Raw genomic sequence first — 17,868 nt, forward strand, 5'->3', positions numbered from 1 at the left:
TTGTGCTGAACAGTGCAGATTTGTGAATTTTCGGGTGTATTTTTTGTAAGAGTTTGGTGTTTCCAATTGAGTATTTCATATCAGTTTGGGTTGCTGCTGTATATCAGACTTTTAAATGTTAAAATAGAGCTGAAAATATGTATTTGGATATGATTATACTTCTGTGATAGATTATTAAGTTTTTGTGGTGATTCCGGACTATTTTGTGCTATTTTCGGGAGCCCGATGAGTATTGTTTTTGTCCTCCGTTTGGGAGCTATTTTGTGCATGTTATACAGATCTGGAAATATCATTTTATAGGCTGTTATGCTGCTCAAATTTCTGTAAAAATGTCCACTTTCAGATTTATTAATAATAGGTGAAGCTGTGAAGCTTTTGGCACTATTTCTGGCATTACCCGATTTGGGGTTTCTTGAGAAATTTGGTGGATCTTTGAAATATTGGTTGTTTGATTTTAAAGATCTGATTTGAGGCTTGAAATATCATTTAAAATCAGTAAAGGGACATTTCAGTGGTATCAGAGCCATGATCTTGCCAGCCTGAGGGTTTGTAGAAGTTTGCATGTCAGTTTTGACAACTACCCAGATCTTGCATGTCAGTTTTGACAACTACCCAGATCTTGCATGTCATAATTTATGGTTGCATGTTGCTTCTAATCAGTTGCATGTCAAAATTTATGGTCGCATGCAACTAAGTGAAAGAGAAAAAAGATATTTGCAGCGAGAAAAGAATAAAGAAATTTTGATCAAATCTCCAATTGAAAGTAAAAGTACAAAATCCAAGGAAGGGAAAAGTATGGCTGATCCAGATGAGATGGCAAAGAAATTCTTCCAAGACATCCAAAATACTCAGAAGCAAACAGTGCATAGTTTGGCAGAAACTACAGAGGCTTTGCGAATATTGATAGAAAAACTACAAGGAGTTGCATCTATTAATGAGAAAGGGAGCACTTCAGAGGAGCCAAGAAATCTGAAATCCACACCATCTAAATCAACCAAAACTATTTTCTTGCCTGCAGATGAGCCACCAGTACCGAATCCAGTCATTAATCTCGTGGAAGAGGTTATAGGTAACTTGATTGCATTAAGAGCTACTTACAATGGCTTAGATGATGACTTTCGTAGTTCGGTTCCTTTTAGAGAATATGTGGATATGATGAACACTTTGATGCCCAAGAAAGAGAACAGGAGGGAGCATGACATAAGTGGAAGAGAGCTCAAAAATAAAATAAGAAAGTTTACAGCACCTACTTTTGATGGAACAAATAAAATTTCAGCTAGAGCATGGCTACAAAATTACAAACTTTCTTCACACTTAACCCCATGAAGGAGAGTGATGCTATTCAATTTGCAAGTCTACACTTGGAAGATGCGGCCTATGATTGGTGGTATCATGGAATGACTACTCAAGGTCATGATCAGAAAAATGCGTTTGATTATTTTAGTCAAAGAGTGATAAATAGATTTGACCTCAAGGATGATGATTATGAGGATGTTGTTGTGCATGATGGTGAGATACCTGGTAGAGATGAGTAGACATTAAGCATTCATGACTTTTCTGAGAGAGAGTATCAGGCACAGTTAGATGCTTCATCACATGAGGTTGAGGCTCGTAGTACTTCACATGATTTATCCCGCCAACTGAAGGTTAGTGAAGACAGTATTGTGACTTTATTATCTCATCATGACAGGTATGTGGAGTTAGTTGGTATTGGTCATATTACTCAAGTGAGGATTTTGCTTGAGTTACCAGCTGATTCTAGTTTACAGATATGGACTCGAGATTGTTATATTGACATTTGGGATTCAGTTGACTGGAGATCTTTAACACTTTTTGGTAGCAGTGTTTGTTTGGGTGCTATCATGGATTTGATTAGTAGATTGCAAGATGTCTTTTCTTGTGCTAGCAGCTTGTCCGATGTTGGTATTAGTTTTTATACACCAGTGTTGGGCTTTGTTCATATATCCAGTCGACCATACTTGCTGGAATGTGTTGATGATATTTCATATTTGGCAATGTGTACAGATGAGTCCCAAGATCATATTGGCATTGATGAAATCCAGAAGGATGCAGTGGGCAGTTTTGAAAACTTAGTTTCTTTGGGTACAAAGGAGTTCGATAACAGTGCTACAGTTTTTGATACTCCATTTGTTGATATGAGCTTTAGAGTTGATTCACACGATATGGATGGTAATAATCTAGAGACTAGTAACTTTGAGGATACTCCTTTAGACAGTGCATCAAAGGAGGTTTGTAGGAGACAATCAAGCCAGTGCCATCATGTGTCTAATCAGTTGAGAGTTAGTGAGCGAGACATTGCTATCGCTTACCAGCATTTTGATGTTGCTCGTCAGTTGTTAGCCGTTTATGGATGGGGTTCTCCTACTAGTGATGAGTAGGGAGGCAGTTATCTTTCCTTGATAGAGTTCCACTCTTTATGGGAGGCTATCCAGATTCTAAGACAGGATTATATGCAGTTGGTAGCCGATAGAGATTATCTTATGGAGTGGGGCAGTACAGCATACGATGCATTGTTGGCCAAGGAAGATGAGGTGAGTGAGCTTACTCAACAGCTTGAGGTGACTTCTGAGATTCTTGAGAGTACACAGTTGGCTTTCAAGGAGTCACAGTTTCATTTGGCTAAGGTGACCATGGAGTTAGAGCAACTACAGTCTTTACTAGATTCTGTACAGTCACAAGCTGTGGTGTCTGATGATCTGAGAATGTCCATGGTCGAGATTGTCAAAGATAGTGGAGATGGGGATGCATCCATCCTTGATACTAACATTGGCATATCGGGTTCATCCCCACTAGAGTCAGGTTCAGTTGAGTTGGGTGCTGCAGTAGATTGTTGTGTTATGCCTGACATGGTGGTGACCTCTAGCATTAATGGCATGAAGACTAGAGATGTCGTATCAAAGACCATGTGTGATGTTGGTGAGCCGATAGTTGGCATGGTTCCTGCTAGTAATACTACTCCCTTGGCGATGTCTTTGGAGGTAGTAGTCAGTTCCAACTTGGTTAGTGATCGATTGCAGTTAGTTACATCTAGATTGCAGTCTGAGCCACTGACTAAGATTGGCGCATTCTATCAGCATTACATTGTAAAGTATGCTCATCAATTTACCTTTGATGACCATGTTGATGAGATGATGATACAGAGATGTACTTTGGTTCCTAGTGCTTATCATCAGTTATGGGATCGTTTAACGCCTCAGGATGAGAGTTGTGATGGGCACGACATGGTGATAGGTTCTACAGTTGACAGCTTGATAATACATGACTTAGAGCAGGAGTTTCAGAGTGATGCTTCAGCGGGTGTTGTTATTGATTCTACTCCTTTGGCTATGACATCTCCTGACTTAGTTGGTGATCAGTCACAGTGGGTTGTATCACTTGTTCATGGTAAGTTGTTGACTGAGGTTGGTTTTTTTTATCAACATTATATTGCAAGGTATGTACATCAGTTAGCATTTGATCCTTGTGTTGAGGAGTTGATGGCAGGAAAATTTGGTTTGGGTTCCAATTCTTGTTGTTTATCTTGTGATGGCTTTTCACCATCAAGGGTGCATGGTAGTTATGGTTATGAGACAGTGGTCAGTGATCTACAGAGTTGTGTTGACTGCAAGCGTTGTATAGTGTGTGAATTCTTCATACTTGGTACAGTTTCATTCGGGAGCATTCACCATTGTTGCAGAGTTGGATTGTACATTTCGTATAGGCCAGTGGAATGCATTGATGGCATTTACTGTGTTGGTAGTCCACTTTACTTGGGTTTTGATGTTCTAAGAGTTTGTGTCTCGTGGATTTCTGACTGTGGAAGTTGTGATTTTGGAGTTTTGTTGAGCTATAATTGTCAGTTTGATTATGGATTCCTCTTGGTCATATTGCAGAGGATATTGCAGGAGCCTATGTTAATTGGTAGTAGTATAGTTCATGACTACATTTGGGATCCAGGTGGATTGATTGGTTTATTGTTCAGCCATTGCTTGAGGACAAGCAATGTTTGAGAGGGGAGGACTTGTCATGTCCCCTTTTCAAATAATTAAAAATAATAATCTTTGCTAAGGCAAGTAGGCCCAAAAAGGTGAAGTTTCAGCAAAGGGGGATAATCTTTGGAAGCGAATGGACTAATAAATGAAAATTATTATTAAAATATGTTTCATTAACTCCTCTTGGACGTGAGTTAGGGTTATGCCCTCTTTTAAGAGGTTTGGAAACATTTTGGACTCATTCCAGAACTTGATTTTTGCTCATTTCTTTGTTATTCTTCAGAGGCTGCCAAACCTGTGGAGAAGGAGACCCAAAAACGGGAGTTTGCAAGTTTCCAGGGAGACCCAAGAACAAGAGTTTGCAGGTTTCCAGGAAGGCTAAGGACGGGAGTTTGAAACCATTCCATGTGCATGCTCATGCAAAATTTGCCTTTGTGCTGAACAGTGCAGATTTGTGAATTTTTGGGTGTATTTTTTGTAAGAGTTTGGTGTTTCCGGTTGAGTATTTCATATCAGTTTGAGTTGCTGCTGTATATCAGACTTTTAAATGTTAAAATAGAGCTGAAAATATGTATTTGGATATGATTATACTTCTGTGATAGATTATTAAATTTTTTTGGTGATTCCAAGCTATTTTGTACTATTTTCGAAAGCCCGATGAGCATTGTTTTTGTCCTTCGTTTGGGAGCTATTGTGTGCATGTTATACAGATCTGGAAATGTCATTTTATAGGCTGTTATGCTGCTCAAATTTTTGTAAAAATGTCCACTTTCAGATTTATTAATAATAGTTGAAGCTGTGAAGCTTTTGGCACTATTTCTGGCATACCCGATTTGGAGTTTCTTGAGAAATTTGGTGGATCTTTGAAATATTGGTTGTTTGATTTTAAAGATCTGATTTGAGGCTTGAAATATCATTTAAAATCAATAAAGGGACATTTCAGCCTTCCACTACAAGCACAAGGAGCTCCTACTGTGTTTATTAGCACCATGTTCAGATATTGGAGGCAAAAATATTTCTAGAGAATTCATGTTGCATGTTCAGAAGAAAAAAAATGCCAAATCAGCATAGAAGGTTCCGAGCAACAAATTGCATGATCAGCTCTGCAGCTACAGGATTGACCTTAATAATATCAGTGAGCTTACAGTTTGTTTGGACTTGCCTCATGCAACTCTGATTGTTGGACACGGAAACATATATCAGAACATCATCTACAACCCTTTTTTTTACCAAGCCCTAGAACTAAGCACATGTCCTCTTCGATAATTTTAACACTAACTTAAGAACATGTTCATGTAGTATCTCAAACTAAATTTAAATATCTAGGTTCATTTCTTATTGGTTATATGCAACTAATTAATCTAGATTTCTAAATAGGGTGGTCTTACATCCTTACACTAGGAAACCATTTAACAAAAATTCCTTACACTATTAAACCATTTAACACAACTCAATTGCATCAACTCTAGCACTGAATACTTCTGAAATAAAAAATGTTTTCAAAGGCACACCCTTGCTAATCGCACTGAAATCTTCAACATTTGGCACACAGAACCATCCCCGTATTGTCCATTTCCTTGTTTCATGCCAGAATAAGGAAATCTTATTTTCAATTTGTCTAGATCTCTACCTCGTCTAAGAACCTTCATAACCAGAGGATGAATGATCTACTCCACAAATAAAGGTTCTAATTGTATCAGCATTTTTCAAAAGTCAATGGAAACAAATATAAGTGATTAATGTGCTGCATAATAAACAAGATAATATTGTAAGCTAATCTATTCACTGTTCAATTTTGGTTTTGTTGATGACTTTAAACTGAAGTTGAGATTTCCTTGCATTTAAAATATCATATCTTTTTCATGGCATTCAACAAAATTTGGTTTAACAAAAGGTTTCTGCATCAAGTAACAGAGAACCTCAAAAACCAAAATAACTACCAGCCGAATACAAAATTAAATCCATTAATGAGTTTCACAGAAAACCAACAGGAACAAGGTGAGATCAGCCATCTCTCAGCTCTCCCCTCGTGCAAGTTCAAGCTGGACCGACAAGAACCCCTTGAGCTGAACCTTCTTTGCGCTCTCCCTCTTTTACCGTCTCATCATCTCCTTTCCTGATCTTGATCTTATATTTAGCCTCATAGTCAGTGATCTCTTTTTTCTTCCTCTGCAATGCCTCCATGAGTCTAGAAATCACCTCTTGCAGGCCTTCTTTGTTACTCTGTACAGCAGGCAAAACCTCAGCAATTGTCCTCTTTACCAGTACCCCACCTATCATTCGGTAACAGTGTCTAGATGGATCCAAAGGTTGAATCGCCCCAATAACCAGTGAGTGCTCACTCAATTCCATCTCCAACTCTGTAATCTTAGAATGCAGTTGGTTGAGTTCTGATCGTAATACACTCCAGTGATTAGCGACTGCTTGCTCATTGATAGGTTCCTCTCTACCATCTGTAGCTCGATCTGCCATTTCTGATGCAAAAGACCAGGTTAACTATGATCCCTGCAGATATTGGAATTAAAACCAATTCAACATTATAAAAAGAATGCAAGAGAGCTAGCAGAAGGGAACAAGAAACTTCCAAAGTTTCTAAGTTTAAAGCAAGCATTGTAAACATATAAATTTCAGATTTCATGACAATAACTACTACAGCTAGAGTGTGTATTCATTACTCTGACACTTTTGAGACTATCTTCAAAGTTTATAAATCACAGCAGACTAAAACCTGCTACTAAAAATGGAATGTTTTCCAAACTTTATAATTGCAAAACAATTTTCTGCTTTGGTTATGGTAGACTCTAACCGATTATACAAGTTACAAACTCACTCATCATCTAATTTTTCCATAACTCCCTCACTAGCAGCTTAATATTAATTTATAAACCTAAAATCAATCTACTCCTCAATTTTAAAAGATCGTTACAGTAGACTCTAGCCAGTTATGCATATAACTTGTACAACTACATAGTACAAACTCATTCCACATTTAATTTCTCCTTGACTCTTTCATTGACAGCTTTAAATTATACACCTAAAATCAAACCACTCATTAATATTTAACAATCATTTTGAATTTCACTTATCTGATGATCCTTAAATATTGGATCTCAACTTGTATTATTGAAGTCTTCCAGCTAGCGATGACATGTTCTTCCTTGTCCCTTCAGACCAATGCAATGAATTATTATTCTCAAACTGTGCCTTTGCTTCATTGACACTCTAAGTAATCGGGTTCGTACCCTCAGGCCCCGTACCGGGTTTGGGTATGCACCCAGTGTGGATATCTGTGGGTACCTGCTGGGTGCTCACAGAGTACCTGCTGGGTAGGCATATGCTGATTTTAATGTTTTTACACTATTAATTGGCATTCAATATTTATCTTTGGGATTTGGTATTGATCAATGATCAAGTATCATACTATGAAATGATTTAGTTTTAGAGTTCTGTATATTTCTCTTATTTTTTAGTACACACATATCCAAACCCCTAAAAAAGTTCACGTACCCCCCTACTATGTTCTCATACTGGCACCCTTCCATGAACCTGAACCAGAACTTAGTTTACAAGTTAAAATTGGGAATTTTCAGGAGTCCCATTCATTACATTCAGACACATTTCATCTCTCTAAAGTAGTCAAAGATTAATAGCCAGTGTCAAAATATAAGTAACCAGCGAACTTTTCAAGACTTTAATCATGATAATTGATAGGCTGCCTTCAGCTCTATTCATTTCTCCCCATCATCCCATTTTTTTGAAAGCATATTATAGAACATATTGAAAACCAAATCACGAGCATGGGCCTAATATTGATCCTAGAACCTATGTGAATTTCCTACTAGCATTGAAATGTTATTTGTTGATATAACTATTTCATTGCACCATAATATATTACATTTACGATAGGATGTTCATTTTTACTAATGGACTAGGATAGGATCATAGGACAATTGAGTACAAATCATTTCCGCCTTTTCAAGGAATTTTTTTTCTTATCCTCTCTGATTTAGGGACTTAGAGGTTATCCCTTGTTTTCAGGTTTTATGCTTTATCATCATCCTCATTAGATTGGACTCTGAAATCCTAGATGGCTATACATTGTGATAGCCCTTATTTTCACTGTGCCAAAGTTTTGGAAATTTATTGTGAAAATACTTTGAAATGTGTTGTATTGGTAGGGTTTGTTCTATGTTGTCAATTTTCCGGTGACAACCCTAACTTGATCATTTTGCCCTAAGCCCAGTTTGAAAATCTTGCCCTAGTAGGATAGTCTAATATCCTAAGGATAATATCTTTACCCTGTCATGGAGAAAATTTCTTAAATCCGTGATCAATTTTAACCTTTACCCTAGGTTTTGTGTTCAAGCAGGAGATCGAATGTCACTTTCATATATTGCATCTTACAGTACGATCTTACGATCGGAGATTTTAGCGTCTAGTCGTAAGCCTTGAATTTTCCCTCATCCGATGTTACGAAGTAAAGGCTAGCGGAGGATCATAAAGGTAAATGTTGAGTCTCCCAATCTTATGATATCCCATATAGTCGTAGCATCACGGGTGTGTGTTTTCAAGTTTGCGATCTTACAATCATCCCATATCGTATCATCGTAAGTGTTTTATGGCAAATGGCAAGTGATGCGATGTTACAAGCAGCTAAAAAGCATATGATTGTAAAGGCTCAAAAGGGAACTCTCGACCATACGAAAGTAGGAGGATCGTGAGATCGTAAGAACAAAAGATGTTGAGGTTATGCAAGGTTATGATGTTATGATAAGTTGAAGGGCATATAAGCGTAAAGGCTTATAAGGAGACTTTCGAAGCTACAAAAGTGAGGAGATCGTAAGATTGTAAGCAAGGAAATCTTAAACCCGAGTGGTGCCAAATGCATGAGCATAAAGAAATTGAGCACATGTCAATAAAGTCTTCCGAAGATACGGAAGGCAGGAGATTGTAAGATCGCAGAAGCAAACAGTGAAGGTTTCCAAAGCCACAAAATACAGCCAGCATATGATCAGGAGTTAGAAAAAGCAGTTAAAGGAAAGCTTCTGAAGTCACGACAAATGTTAGTTGACTATGATCGCAAGATCATGAGACAAGAAAGGACAAGACTCGATGTTACGCAAAGCTAAGATCGTAAGATCGTAAGGATTGAAATAAATGTTGACAATGCTACGAAGGGTTTATAAAATGTTAAGCGTAGGTTCGTAGCTCCAAAAGAGGACATAGCTTTCAATGTTTCAATCTTACAATAAGTTGTGGCTTGTAAGATCGTGAGAAACTTAAAGGGCTAATTCCAAGCTTACAAAGATACGAGGGGTTTCGATTTCAAAGTGAATCAACAGAACAGGGCATAGATCAGCACTGAACAACCAAGACAGATGAGCATTATGCTCAATATACATAGTAATGATGGAGATCTGATTTTTAGGTGGAGTAAGGCAGTAAGAGACAGATGAAATGAGATGCTCTGAGCGGCCCATCAAGAAAGAAATAAATATTTGGAAAAGCAGTTGGAGATTTTAAGGCTCTATTAGCGGGAAGCAATTGAAGATCTACACAATTAAAGGTAGTAGAAGACAAATAGAATTAAGTTGAAGACTCCTGCAGTAAGTGTCACCTGCCAGCTTTGCAACTACTTCCCTAGTTTTATCCAAATACAGAGAATGTTTTAATCGTAACATTGTAGAAATATTTATGTATTTGTTTTCCAGTAAGATTTAGACGTGTGTCCTCCCATCTGAAGCTTGTTGCAATCCTTCTCTATAAAAGAATTTCCATGATCTAGAGGAAAGGGTTCCAATTTTTGTTGAAAATCTTTTCAACTGCTATGATACCACATGTTGGTTCTAGTTCTTGGATATTTTTCCACTACTATAATACCACAAGGTTGGTTCCAGTTTGGAAGGTTTTCCATTGCTAGGATACCACCATTTTCAGCATTTCTCTCTGTATTTGAACAACAGTAATAAAGTTAATATAGACAGTTCTGGTCTATTCAGTAGTTCTATGAGTTGTTTTCATGCATCCTATTGTATTTGTTACAAGGAAATGAATAAAAATGCAGCAACAGGTTTATCTTCAGTTCTGATTCTCGTCTCCTATTTATGTTGTTTGTAATCTTCTGTAGTTTGTGAACAAAGAGCACAGATCCAGTTGCAACTCCTTAAAGTTGTATGTCTTAATATGTTTTGCTGTTGGAACAAAGAGCCAAGTAAATGCTTGATATATTTGACAGGGTTGCAGATTTAATAGAGGGATAGGTCGAGTATGAGGTTCAGTCTTGATGCAGATGTCTTATTCACAAAGTGATAGGATAGATCTAGGATCCTGATACATGAGATGTATCAATGATTTCCAAGAATGTGTTAGTGATTTATGGAATTGCCCAATAGATAAGGCACTGATCAGCTACAGGATCTATATGTTTGTTGTTCATACTTGGGTTTTGCTGATATTCAACATATTAATGAAATTCATTTCCCTTTTATGTTGAAGAGCTGAAAGGATGCCATCACTCAGCTTGTGAATTTCATAGGTTTTTGCAATTTGCTACTGCATACCTTTGTCACTGCATAAGTATAGGAGAAATAAGGGCTTCATCTGCTTTGTACAGATTCAGGTTGTATGCTTTGAAACTGGTACCATATGAACAAATCTGTGGTTCAACCACCTAGGTCTTGCAAAACTTGAAGAAGTATAGGCTTATAGTTGGCCTCGGTGTCTAAATAGGTATGTTGAACATGCGAATTAGCTGCCCCTAGATGTATTTGTTCCTATCATTGGGTTATTTAAAAGCTGTTAATTCAGGAGCCAACACATTGTAGCCATAGTCACAAGAGAGATGTAAGTACTTGGAGACACCAAAAACCAATACCATACCAGTATGGCTAATTTTGCAAATATAGGAGACTTGTACTTGGAAACACCATTTTTTATACAATTTAAATTCCAGAAAATATCATAACAGAACTCTGAAAAGAACAGTAAATCAGTTGTACAGGAACACTAAATTGTAAAGGCAATGTCTCTTTGAAGTTTAAACAATTGAAATTACAAAAAATCAGTCATATAGTCTTTTATGTCCCTCTCAAAAGTCTACTGTCAGTAGATCTAATCAATCTTAAATTGCATTTGAATCTTTGTGTTGTCTAATATATTAGCACAAAACATAGACAGCTCCCTTTTATTTATTTGGCTTCACGTTTCTTTTTTTGGTAATTTAATAGCTGGTGGGGCCAGCTCTCATTGCATTAATATCAAATAAATCATTACATTGCCATTCGCTGATGCAGTGCAAAAGCCTCCAAAAGCTCAAGAGTACTCGAAGCCAGAGGCACCCATAAACTGGTGGCAACAAAAAACCAGCAAACGAAATACTGCCCACTACCCCACATTGCAATGAAAAGACCAACTTAACCCTAACAGTTTGTAAATCTTACTTCAAGAGAGATCCCATTAGCAAGGTTTGGATCTATCTTTCATACATTTTCCTCCACTTATTGACTGAGCGGAGAAGCGTACTGAATGGGGTCTCATTTTTCTTCTTCTGCTGCACCACTGTCCAGACTTCACTATCCCCATTAGCACCCAACATTACTTCTGAGGGATCCCAATCCCCAGTGGACACAACAGTAGAATTCCCAATCAGTTCCTTAGTTGGGGACAGAGGGTGGGACGCCCACAAGGCTATTATTTGCAAGAGACGAAGACCCAGTAATGGTTCTAGTGGCAATACCCATCAGTGGGCTCAAAGGAACTACCTTGTACTCTGAGGGATCAAGAGTGTCAACCCCGTCCTTTCGCAGATCTATATGAGAGACTTTCTCTTGGACAACATCAATCTTCTCTTAGCCAGAAACCTTCTTTTCCACAAAATAGTATTGAGGAGAGACATCCCTCCACCATGAAGCAGAAACCTGGTTCTCTCTCTTTTGCTTGCTACACCAAGCAGCCATGTGACCAACCTTGAACATATAAAACAGTGGAAGGGAGTGCCTTCATAGTCAATTATCCGGTTCCAGCATTTACCAGAGGTTTGGAGGGAGAGCTCTGCAGGCAGGTCTTTTTCAATCAGCACGTAGGCTGCCTGAAGATTCATTTAAGGCCCCTCATCAACACCCAAAAATCTCCCTAAAGAGTTGCCAATTGTCTCCAAACAAGAGTCAAACCAGAACTGGAGTGACAGATTTGGGAGTCTAACCCAGATCAGAATTGCAGAAAAGGATTCTGACCTGGGGTCAAAGGCTGGGTATACCAAGGTTTCAGCATGAAGAGGTGCTCCTCCAAATCCCATTGGTAATCACATAGAACTGTTCACCCATCCTGAATATCATCAAAAACCACCACAAAGAAGCCTCTTGCACAGGGATAAAATTGAATGTCATCCTTTGGAATGGGTTTATCCTTTACAAAGGGTTTCCAAGTTGTAGAGATCCATTGATGAAGTTAAGCAACACTTGGCTAGTAATCTACATATTATTATTAGACCATGGTTGGCAAAGAATCTTCATTCTCTGATATCTCAAGCTCGATCTCCTTGCCTGGCACTTCTTTGACTAGGAAAAGAGCGAAAAGTCATGGGGCATGCAACAAAGACAGCTTCACTCCCCCCTTTATTGAATCATCGAACATCATCCTTCCCAATCCTAGACGAATAACCTGCCAACACTGAAGCATGTTTATTGTTATAGTTTATAGTTAAATGGAAGTGATTTTGAATCAACCTTTGTGGAACTCACCCAATCTACACCGCTAGTTGCTTGCTGGTTGCAAAATTTGCCTTGCATGGTGAACTATAAGTTTAATGAGTCTTACTTGAATTATCGCTTACACATTGATATGCATCAATGGATGGTGTAAATGGAATGGTAATAATTTGAACATCTTACATCTACCTTAGGAGATTGCACTAGCTTGGTTGAGGTTGATGGCTAAACTAAGTACTACTAGAGTCACAAAGACATTTGCAATTTCTTGCATTCTAAGAGTCGAATAGCTCTCTAAACCCTTCACCCCTTAGCAGTTTGTTGTTGGAAAAGGCTAAAGTAGTTGTTATCCATTGAATTAATAATGCAAGTCCCTTCATGATAACCAGCATATCACATCATAAAATTGAGTAAAAGTTCACCATTAAGAAGGAACCCTAAGGTTGTCTCATTTGATCACACAATCCATATACATTATTAAGCATATCAGAACCCTTATTCAAGAGAGAGTTGGAGATTTGGTCTTTTGTCTTGGGATACTAAATATTTGATTAAGTATATTGTAGTGGAATAAACTTCACATCAACATTACTATTCGAACTGTTGTCACCACTGCTATCAGCATATGTAAGCATCTTTAATAGTAAAGAGAAGTGTCCATTGGGATCAAGGAGTAATTTAGTCTATAACTGATGAGTAGCTAACTCCAAGTGGTGGGATGAAGAGGTTCCTCAATATGGATTCCATGAAGAGACATACTCCTTCACTCGGAAGATGGTATAAAATGAAGAGCAATTCCATTTCAAAGGACATTAGATTGAAACTTATTTATTTATTTTGGATCAGCTCGATAGAGCATTTGTCTAGCTGGCATAAACCGGTTGCAAGCAATTAAATATATATTATAAATCAGAGAAGGCACCATAGTTGCAAATCAAGAGATCAGGTCAGAAACAGCATCTTTATCATTAATGCAAGAAACAGCCTTTTCCCTCTCAGCCCAAGGATTACTCCCTTGATCTTGATCTGGCTTGTGAGGATTATGATGGTTTTTCTGACTTTGAGAGGTCTTAACCTTTTTTGGAGGATCTTGATGAGGAACTTGCAAATTTTATACATGACTTCAGTTGTCCCTGTCAAGAATTGTTCCATCTCCCATACGGCTAGTGCCGTATCTAAGCCAAACTTACCAATCAAACAGAAGAAGAATGGGTGCAAATCTGATGCAAGAGCAGTTTCATATTTAAGGACATGATGCAGTTGATGATGGAACTCAATGGAAAATGAATGCCTTCCTCACTAGAAGCAGGAGAAAGGGACCAACAAAAAAGGCTAGATTAGCATTTTTAACTGGTGTTTGGTCTTTTTGGAACTGCAATTCCTTTGTTCCTATGTTGTCTTCTTTGTTCTTGTTCTCTGATAGTTTCCTCAGCTCCCTTAGGTCTTTTTGTGAGGTCGGTCTCTCTATGCTCCCCATTCTTGGATCTGAAGCAAGCTTTATTTCATTTATTTTATAGTGAGGGTGGACCCTAATCCCACAGTTTTCCTATCAAAAAGAAAAAGCGAAGAATACATCTACATATCTGAAACAGGAACCTTATCAATATAAGCAATATTACCAATTCATTGTTGCATGTACATATTGGCATATGAGATATAGCCCTATGCTAATTGCATAAACTTATTGAAATATCAAACATAGTACATTATTCATCCATCATTGCACAATTATGTAGCTATATCAAGCAGAGCATCATTCAAAGGAAGTGCATTTCTTAGTTTAAATTGATATATCAGAAAGAGCTGAACTTAAATATATATCTGCAGATTGGAATATCTTATCTTTGCATACAGCAGTGATTCAAGATCCAATCCAAATAGTATCATTGGTAGATTGTACATATCATAAAGATAATCTCGAGTATTATCAATATATATTAACTTGACCATCTTGCATATTTCCAATTGTCATATTAGAGATAGTAATGATATGGCTATTAATTTCATACATAAGCACTCATAAGAGGTATCATTGCTCATCATTTACAGTGCTAAGACTCTTAAGGAAATTAATCTCTTGCAATTCAGTTTGCAAAGTAATTTTCCCTGTTTCCTAAGTTGGCCGAAAAGGATACAATACACTTGGTATCCAAGCTTATAATCCTGCAAAATGTGTGAGAAGAACATTCTAGATGGGCAGCAGATGAAGACTATTTGAAGATTGATACAAACTATGACACAATATTGCAGCACAACACTCAATAAAAATTAAATCAGTTGTTTAGCAAGCTAACACCAACATACAATAATGACAACAAGGGAGACAATAGAAGCCAATACATTCAAACTTCATCTAAACACATGCCTACAACAGTTTAAAGTTGATGCCATCAACATCTAGAACTTAACACCAAAGCCATGAACCAACAACAGGAGATCTACATGAGCAAATTCAACAAGATAGTGTAAAAGGTGGATTACCATCATGACATACCTCTAAAGGACTACATTGAGCTAAGGCTAAAATACTCACCTAGAGAACATAAAGGTTGCCACCTTAATCTAATAGGACAAATTGAAAAGCATGACTATAAATTGGCATCAAGAATTTCACAACCAATAGAAGCTTTGACGGTTATCAAAACAAAGGAAGGAGGAGAAAACTATAAAGACTTGAAAAAGATTCTACAAACAATTCATCAAACACAAGAAACAGATAACCAAAACATGATCACTAAGCACTTCAAGCAGTTTAAGATACTAGAAAAGGAAATAGTTTCCACCATCTCTAGAGGGATCGACGCGGTTGGCTCTTCATGCATATCTTTATCACAAATGAATCAAGTAAGTGGACTCGTGAGAATAGTGAGGTTGACCTCACATCATCGTAAAGGTCATGCCTAGAAGACGAGATTGAGCAGATAATCATAATTTAGATTATGTCAATTTGATCGAGGATATCAACCACAGCTTGCTTTCATCCAGAGGTGTGAATGAGATGAAGAATGCTTCTAGTACAAGTAAACCAAAAGTTAATTTGTGTATCCAACTTCATCAGCTCGAAAATGATAAACAAGGCAAGTTGACATTAAAATTCTGGAAAGATGAAACATGAAAGACGAGATGGTTAATAAAAATAGAGCATCTACAAATCATGAAAGCCCAAATCATAACAAAGAAGAGGATAGGGTAAGAAGTATAAAAGAGACATTGCAATCGAGAAGCCAAGGCATAGTAATCAAGCACTTCATGAAGCCTAGTAAGAAAGAAGGAGATAAAAATGATTTGAAAGGTTACTCAAAGAAATCAAATAGAGAAAAATTGGAGGAAGTAAAGTTTGTTATTAAGAGCAAGGATAAATTTCACTTTATTCATAATCCCTTGTTCGAAGTTGAGATGGACAAAGCTTATGACAATCTGCTCTTTGAATTGAATGAAGAGGCTATTAACACACAGAATGGCAAAGATGAGCACAAGACTTGTGACCCCATACAACCCTGATGCAACTACATGCAATCTACAAAAGGATAAAGTTCAAGGAAAGATTACTTCTTTAAAGCAAAGTTCAAATAGTGAATGTTTAAATTCGGTTGAGGAAAGTGGCCATCTAATTATGGCTCCTACAAATAAAAGTTATTGTTACTGCCTTTTTTTCACAAAATTAACATTAGTCAATATCTAACCATATCTCCTACACACAAAAGTTATGCCGAACTTTTCCACAAAATTAACATTAGTCAATATCCAAATTATCTTTATGAAGGCTAATGATGAGATATTCTCCAAGTACGATCACAAGGAATAGCGACCCCTACCAAATTGCAAAGTCATCCATGATTACAATAAATTGAGACAACTAAGATTGTGGAGGTATTTCAAGACTCGTTTTCTTTAGAGAAAGACTATCGGTAACAACTATTCCAATCAGATAAGTGAACATCAGACTACTGAAATCAGAATGGTTCAGCAGCAACATGAGGGTACACTCGTAAGGATGAATTAGAGCTCAATTTTCAGTTGGAGCTCAAGGACTGATGAATATCAAATGTACAAAATGTATATAGGCATCCATGCAACATTGGGTGACACCCCTTGTGGACAAGCACTAAAAGATTGTTATTCTGAATAATCAACCTAACTACATTGAGAAACATTGGTGCTTTAACAGTTGGGACATGGAAGTCTATAGGATAAGTGAATTGCATAATGAATCCACTGACATCCACGTGAAGCAATGGATGTATGTTGAAACATTATATTTATTTACTTGGGATCCAATAATCATCATGACAATATAAGAATGCTTGTGTGGGCATTTTCCAAAAGGGGGAGACTGCAATGTCCTCATCATGGTGACCAAACATTTGAATTTGTGAAGTCTCAAAAGAGACAAAACTGCAGAGTGTCAAACATGTTATTGGTGATATTTATATCAAGTCAAGAATAAGTTGTACAGCAGATCAAAATACATAGATCCGATAAAGATAAACGTTAAACAGGGTCATCTTTAATGCATAATGATTAAGATGATTGTCATTCATAACCAGATAAGGAATAGTTAACTTATGTCATGAAGTAAGGCAGCAATCCATCAATGAAATTGAGCTATTTAAATTACAACAAATAAGGAAGTTTCTCTTGTTCATTAGTTTGTGTATCTGTTACAAACTGCAGTGAATAATTTTGTAGGCAATCTGTATGCGTTCAATGGTAGCAGCGATAGAGATCTACTGGTCATACCTGAATTATTAGTTTTTCCATATGATGTTGTTGATATGCTTTTCACAGCTTTTAGTATATTCAAACATTGTCTTCGTGCATAAACATATTATCTCTGCACCGGCGGAATAATTTTTCAAGTTATTTGTTCGTCAGCTCAGTCAAGAGGTTTTGGTTGTACCCTTTTGTTTTATCCTGGCACCATTCACATTATTTGGGTATTCTTTATTGTGGTTCGTGGTTTATTTCTGACTTGACATCCATAAGCAATGTGTGTGATTTCCTATCCCTTCTAGCAACCTCTCTTCATTCAATGGTCATTTTTTGTATAGAAGATGTGGGTTATGCAAAAGGTGTCTATAATTTATTTTATTATCATCGTGACTCTTCACATCATTTTTTTGTGTTTTGGTATTCATTCAAGAGTAATGTCATTTTCTCTCTTCCATGGG

General features: G+C 37.2%; 1 protein-coding gene across 5 annotated transcripts in view; it reads right to left on the bottom strand.

Annotated features, from left to right (window-relative positions):
- Positions 1–5,811: 5,811 nt before the first annotated feature.
- Positions 5,812–17,868, bottom strand: part of LOC149557571 (prefoldin subunit 2-like) — a 32,929-nt gene continuing 20,872 nt past the window's right edge. For 3 of the 5 annotated variants that reach the window (XM_089832207.1, XM_089832209.1, XM_089832206.1), the window contains one exon: positions 5,812–6,497. In XM_089832207.1, coding sequence (XP_089688333.1) covers positions 6,030–6,464 — 435 coding nt within the window. In that variant the 5' untranslated portion in view covers positions 6,465–6,497 and the 3' untranslated portion in view covers positions 5,812–6,029. The remainder of the gene's footprint in view (positions 6,498–17,868) is intronic. The other 2 variants (XM_089832208.1, XM_089832210.1) reach the window with 1 other exon arrangement.

This window comes from Cupressus sempervirens, chromosome 5 (assembly GCF_028749045.1).
Source record: "Cupressus sempervirens isolate cs-2001-9-10 chromosome 5, ASM2874904v1, whole genome shotgun sequence".
NCBI lineage: Eukaryota > Viridiplantae > Streptophyta > Pinopsida > Cupressales > Cupressaceae > Cupressus > Cupressus sempervirens.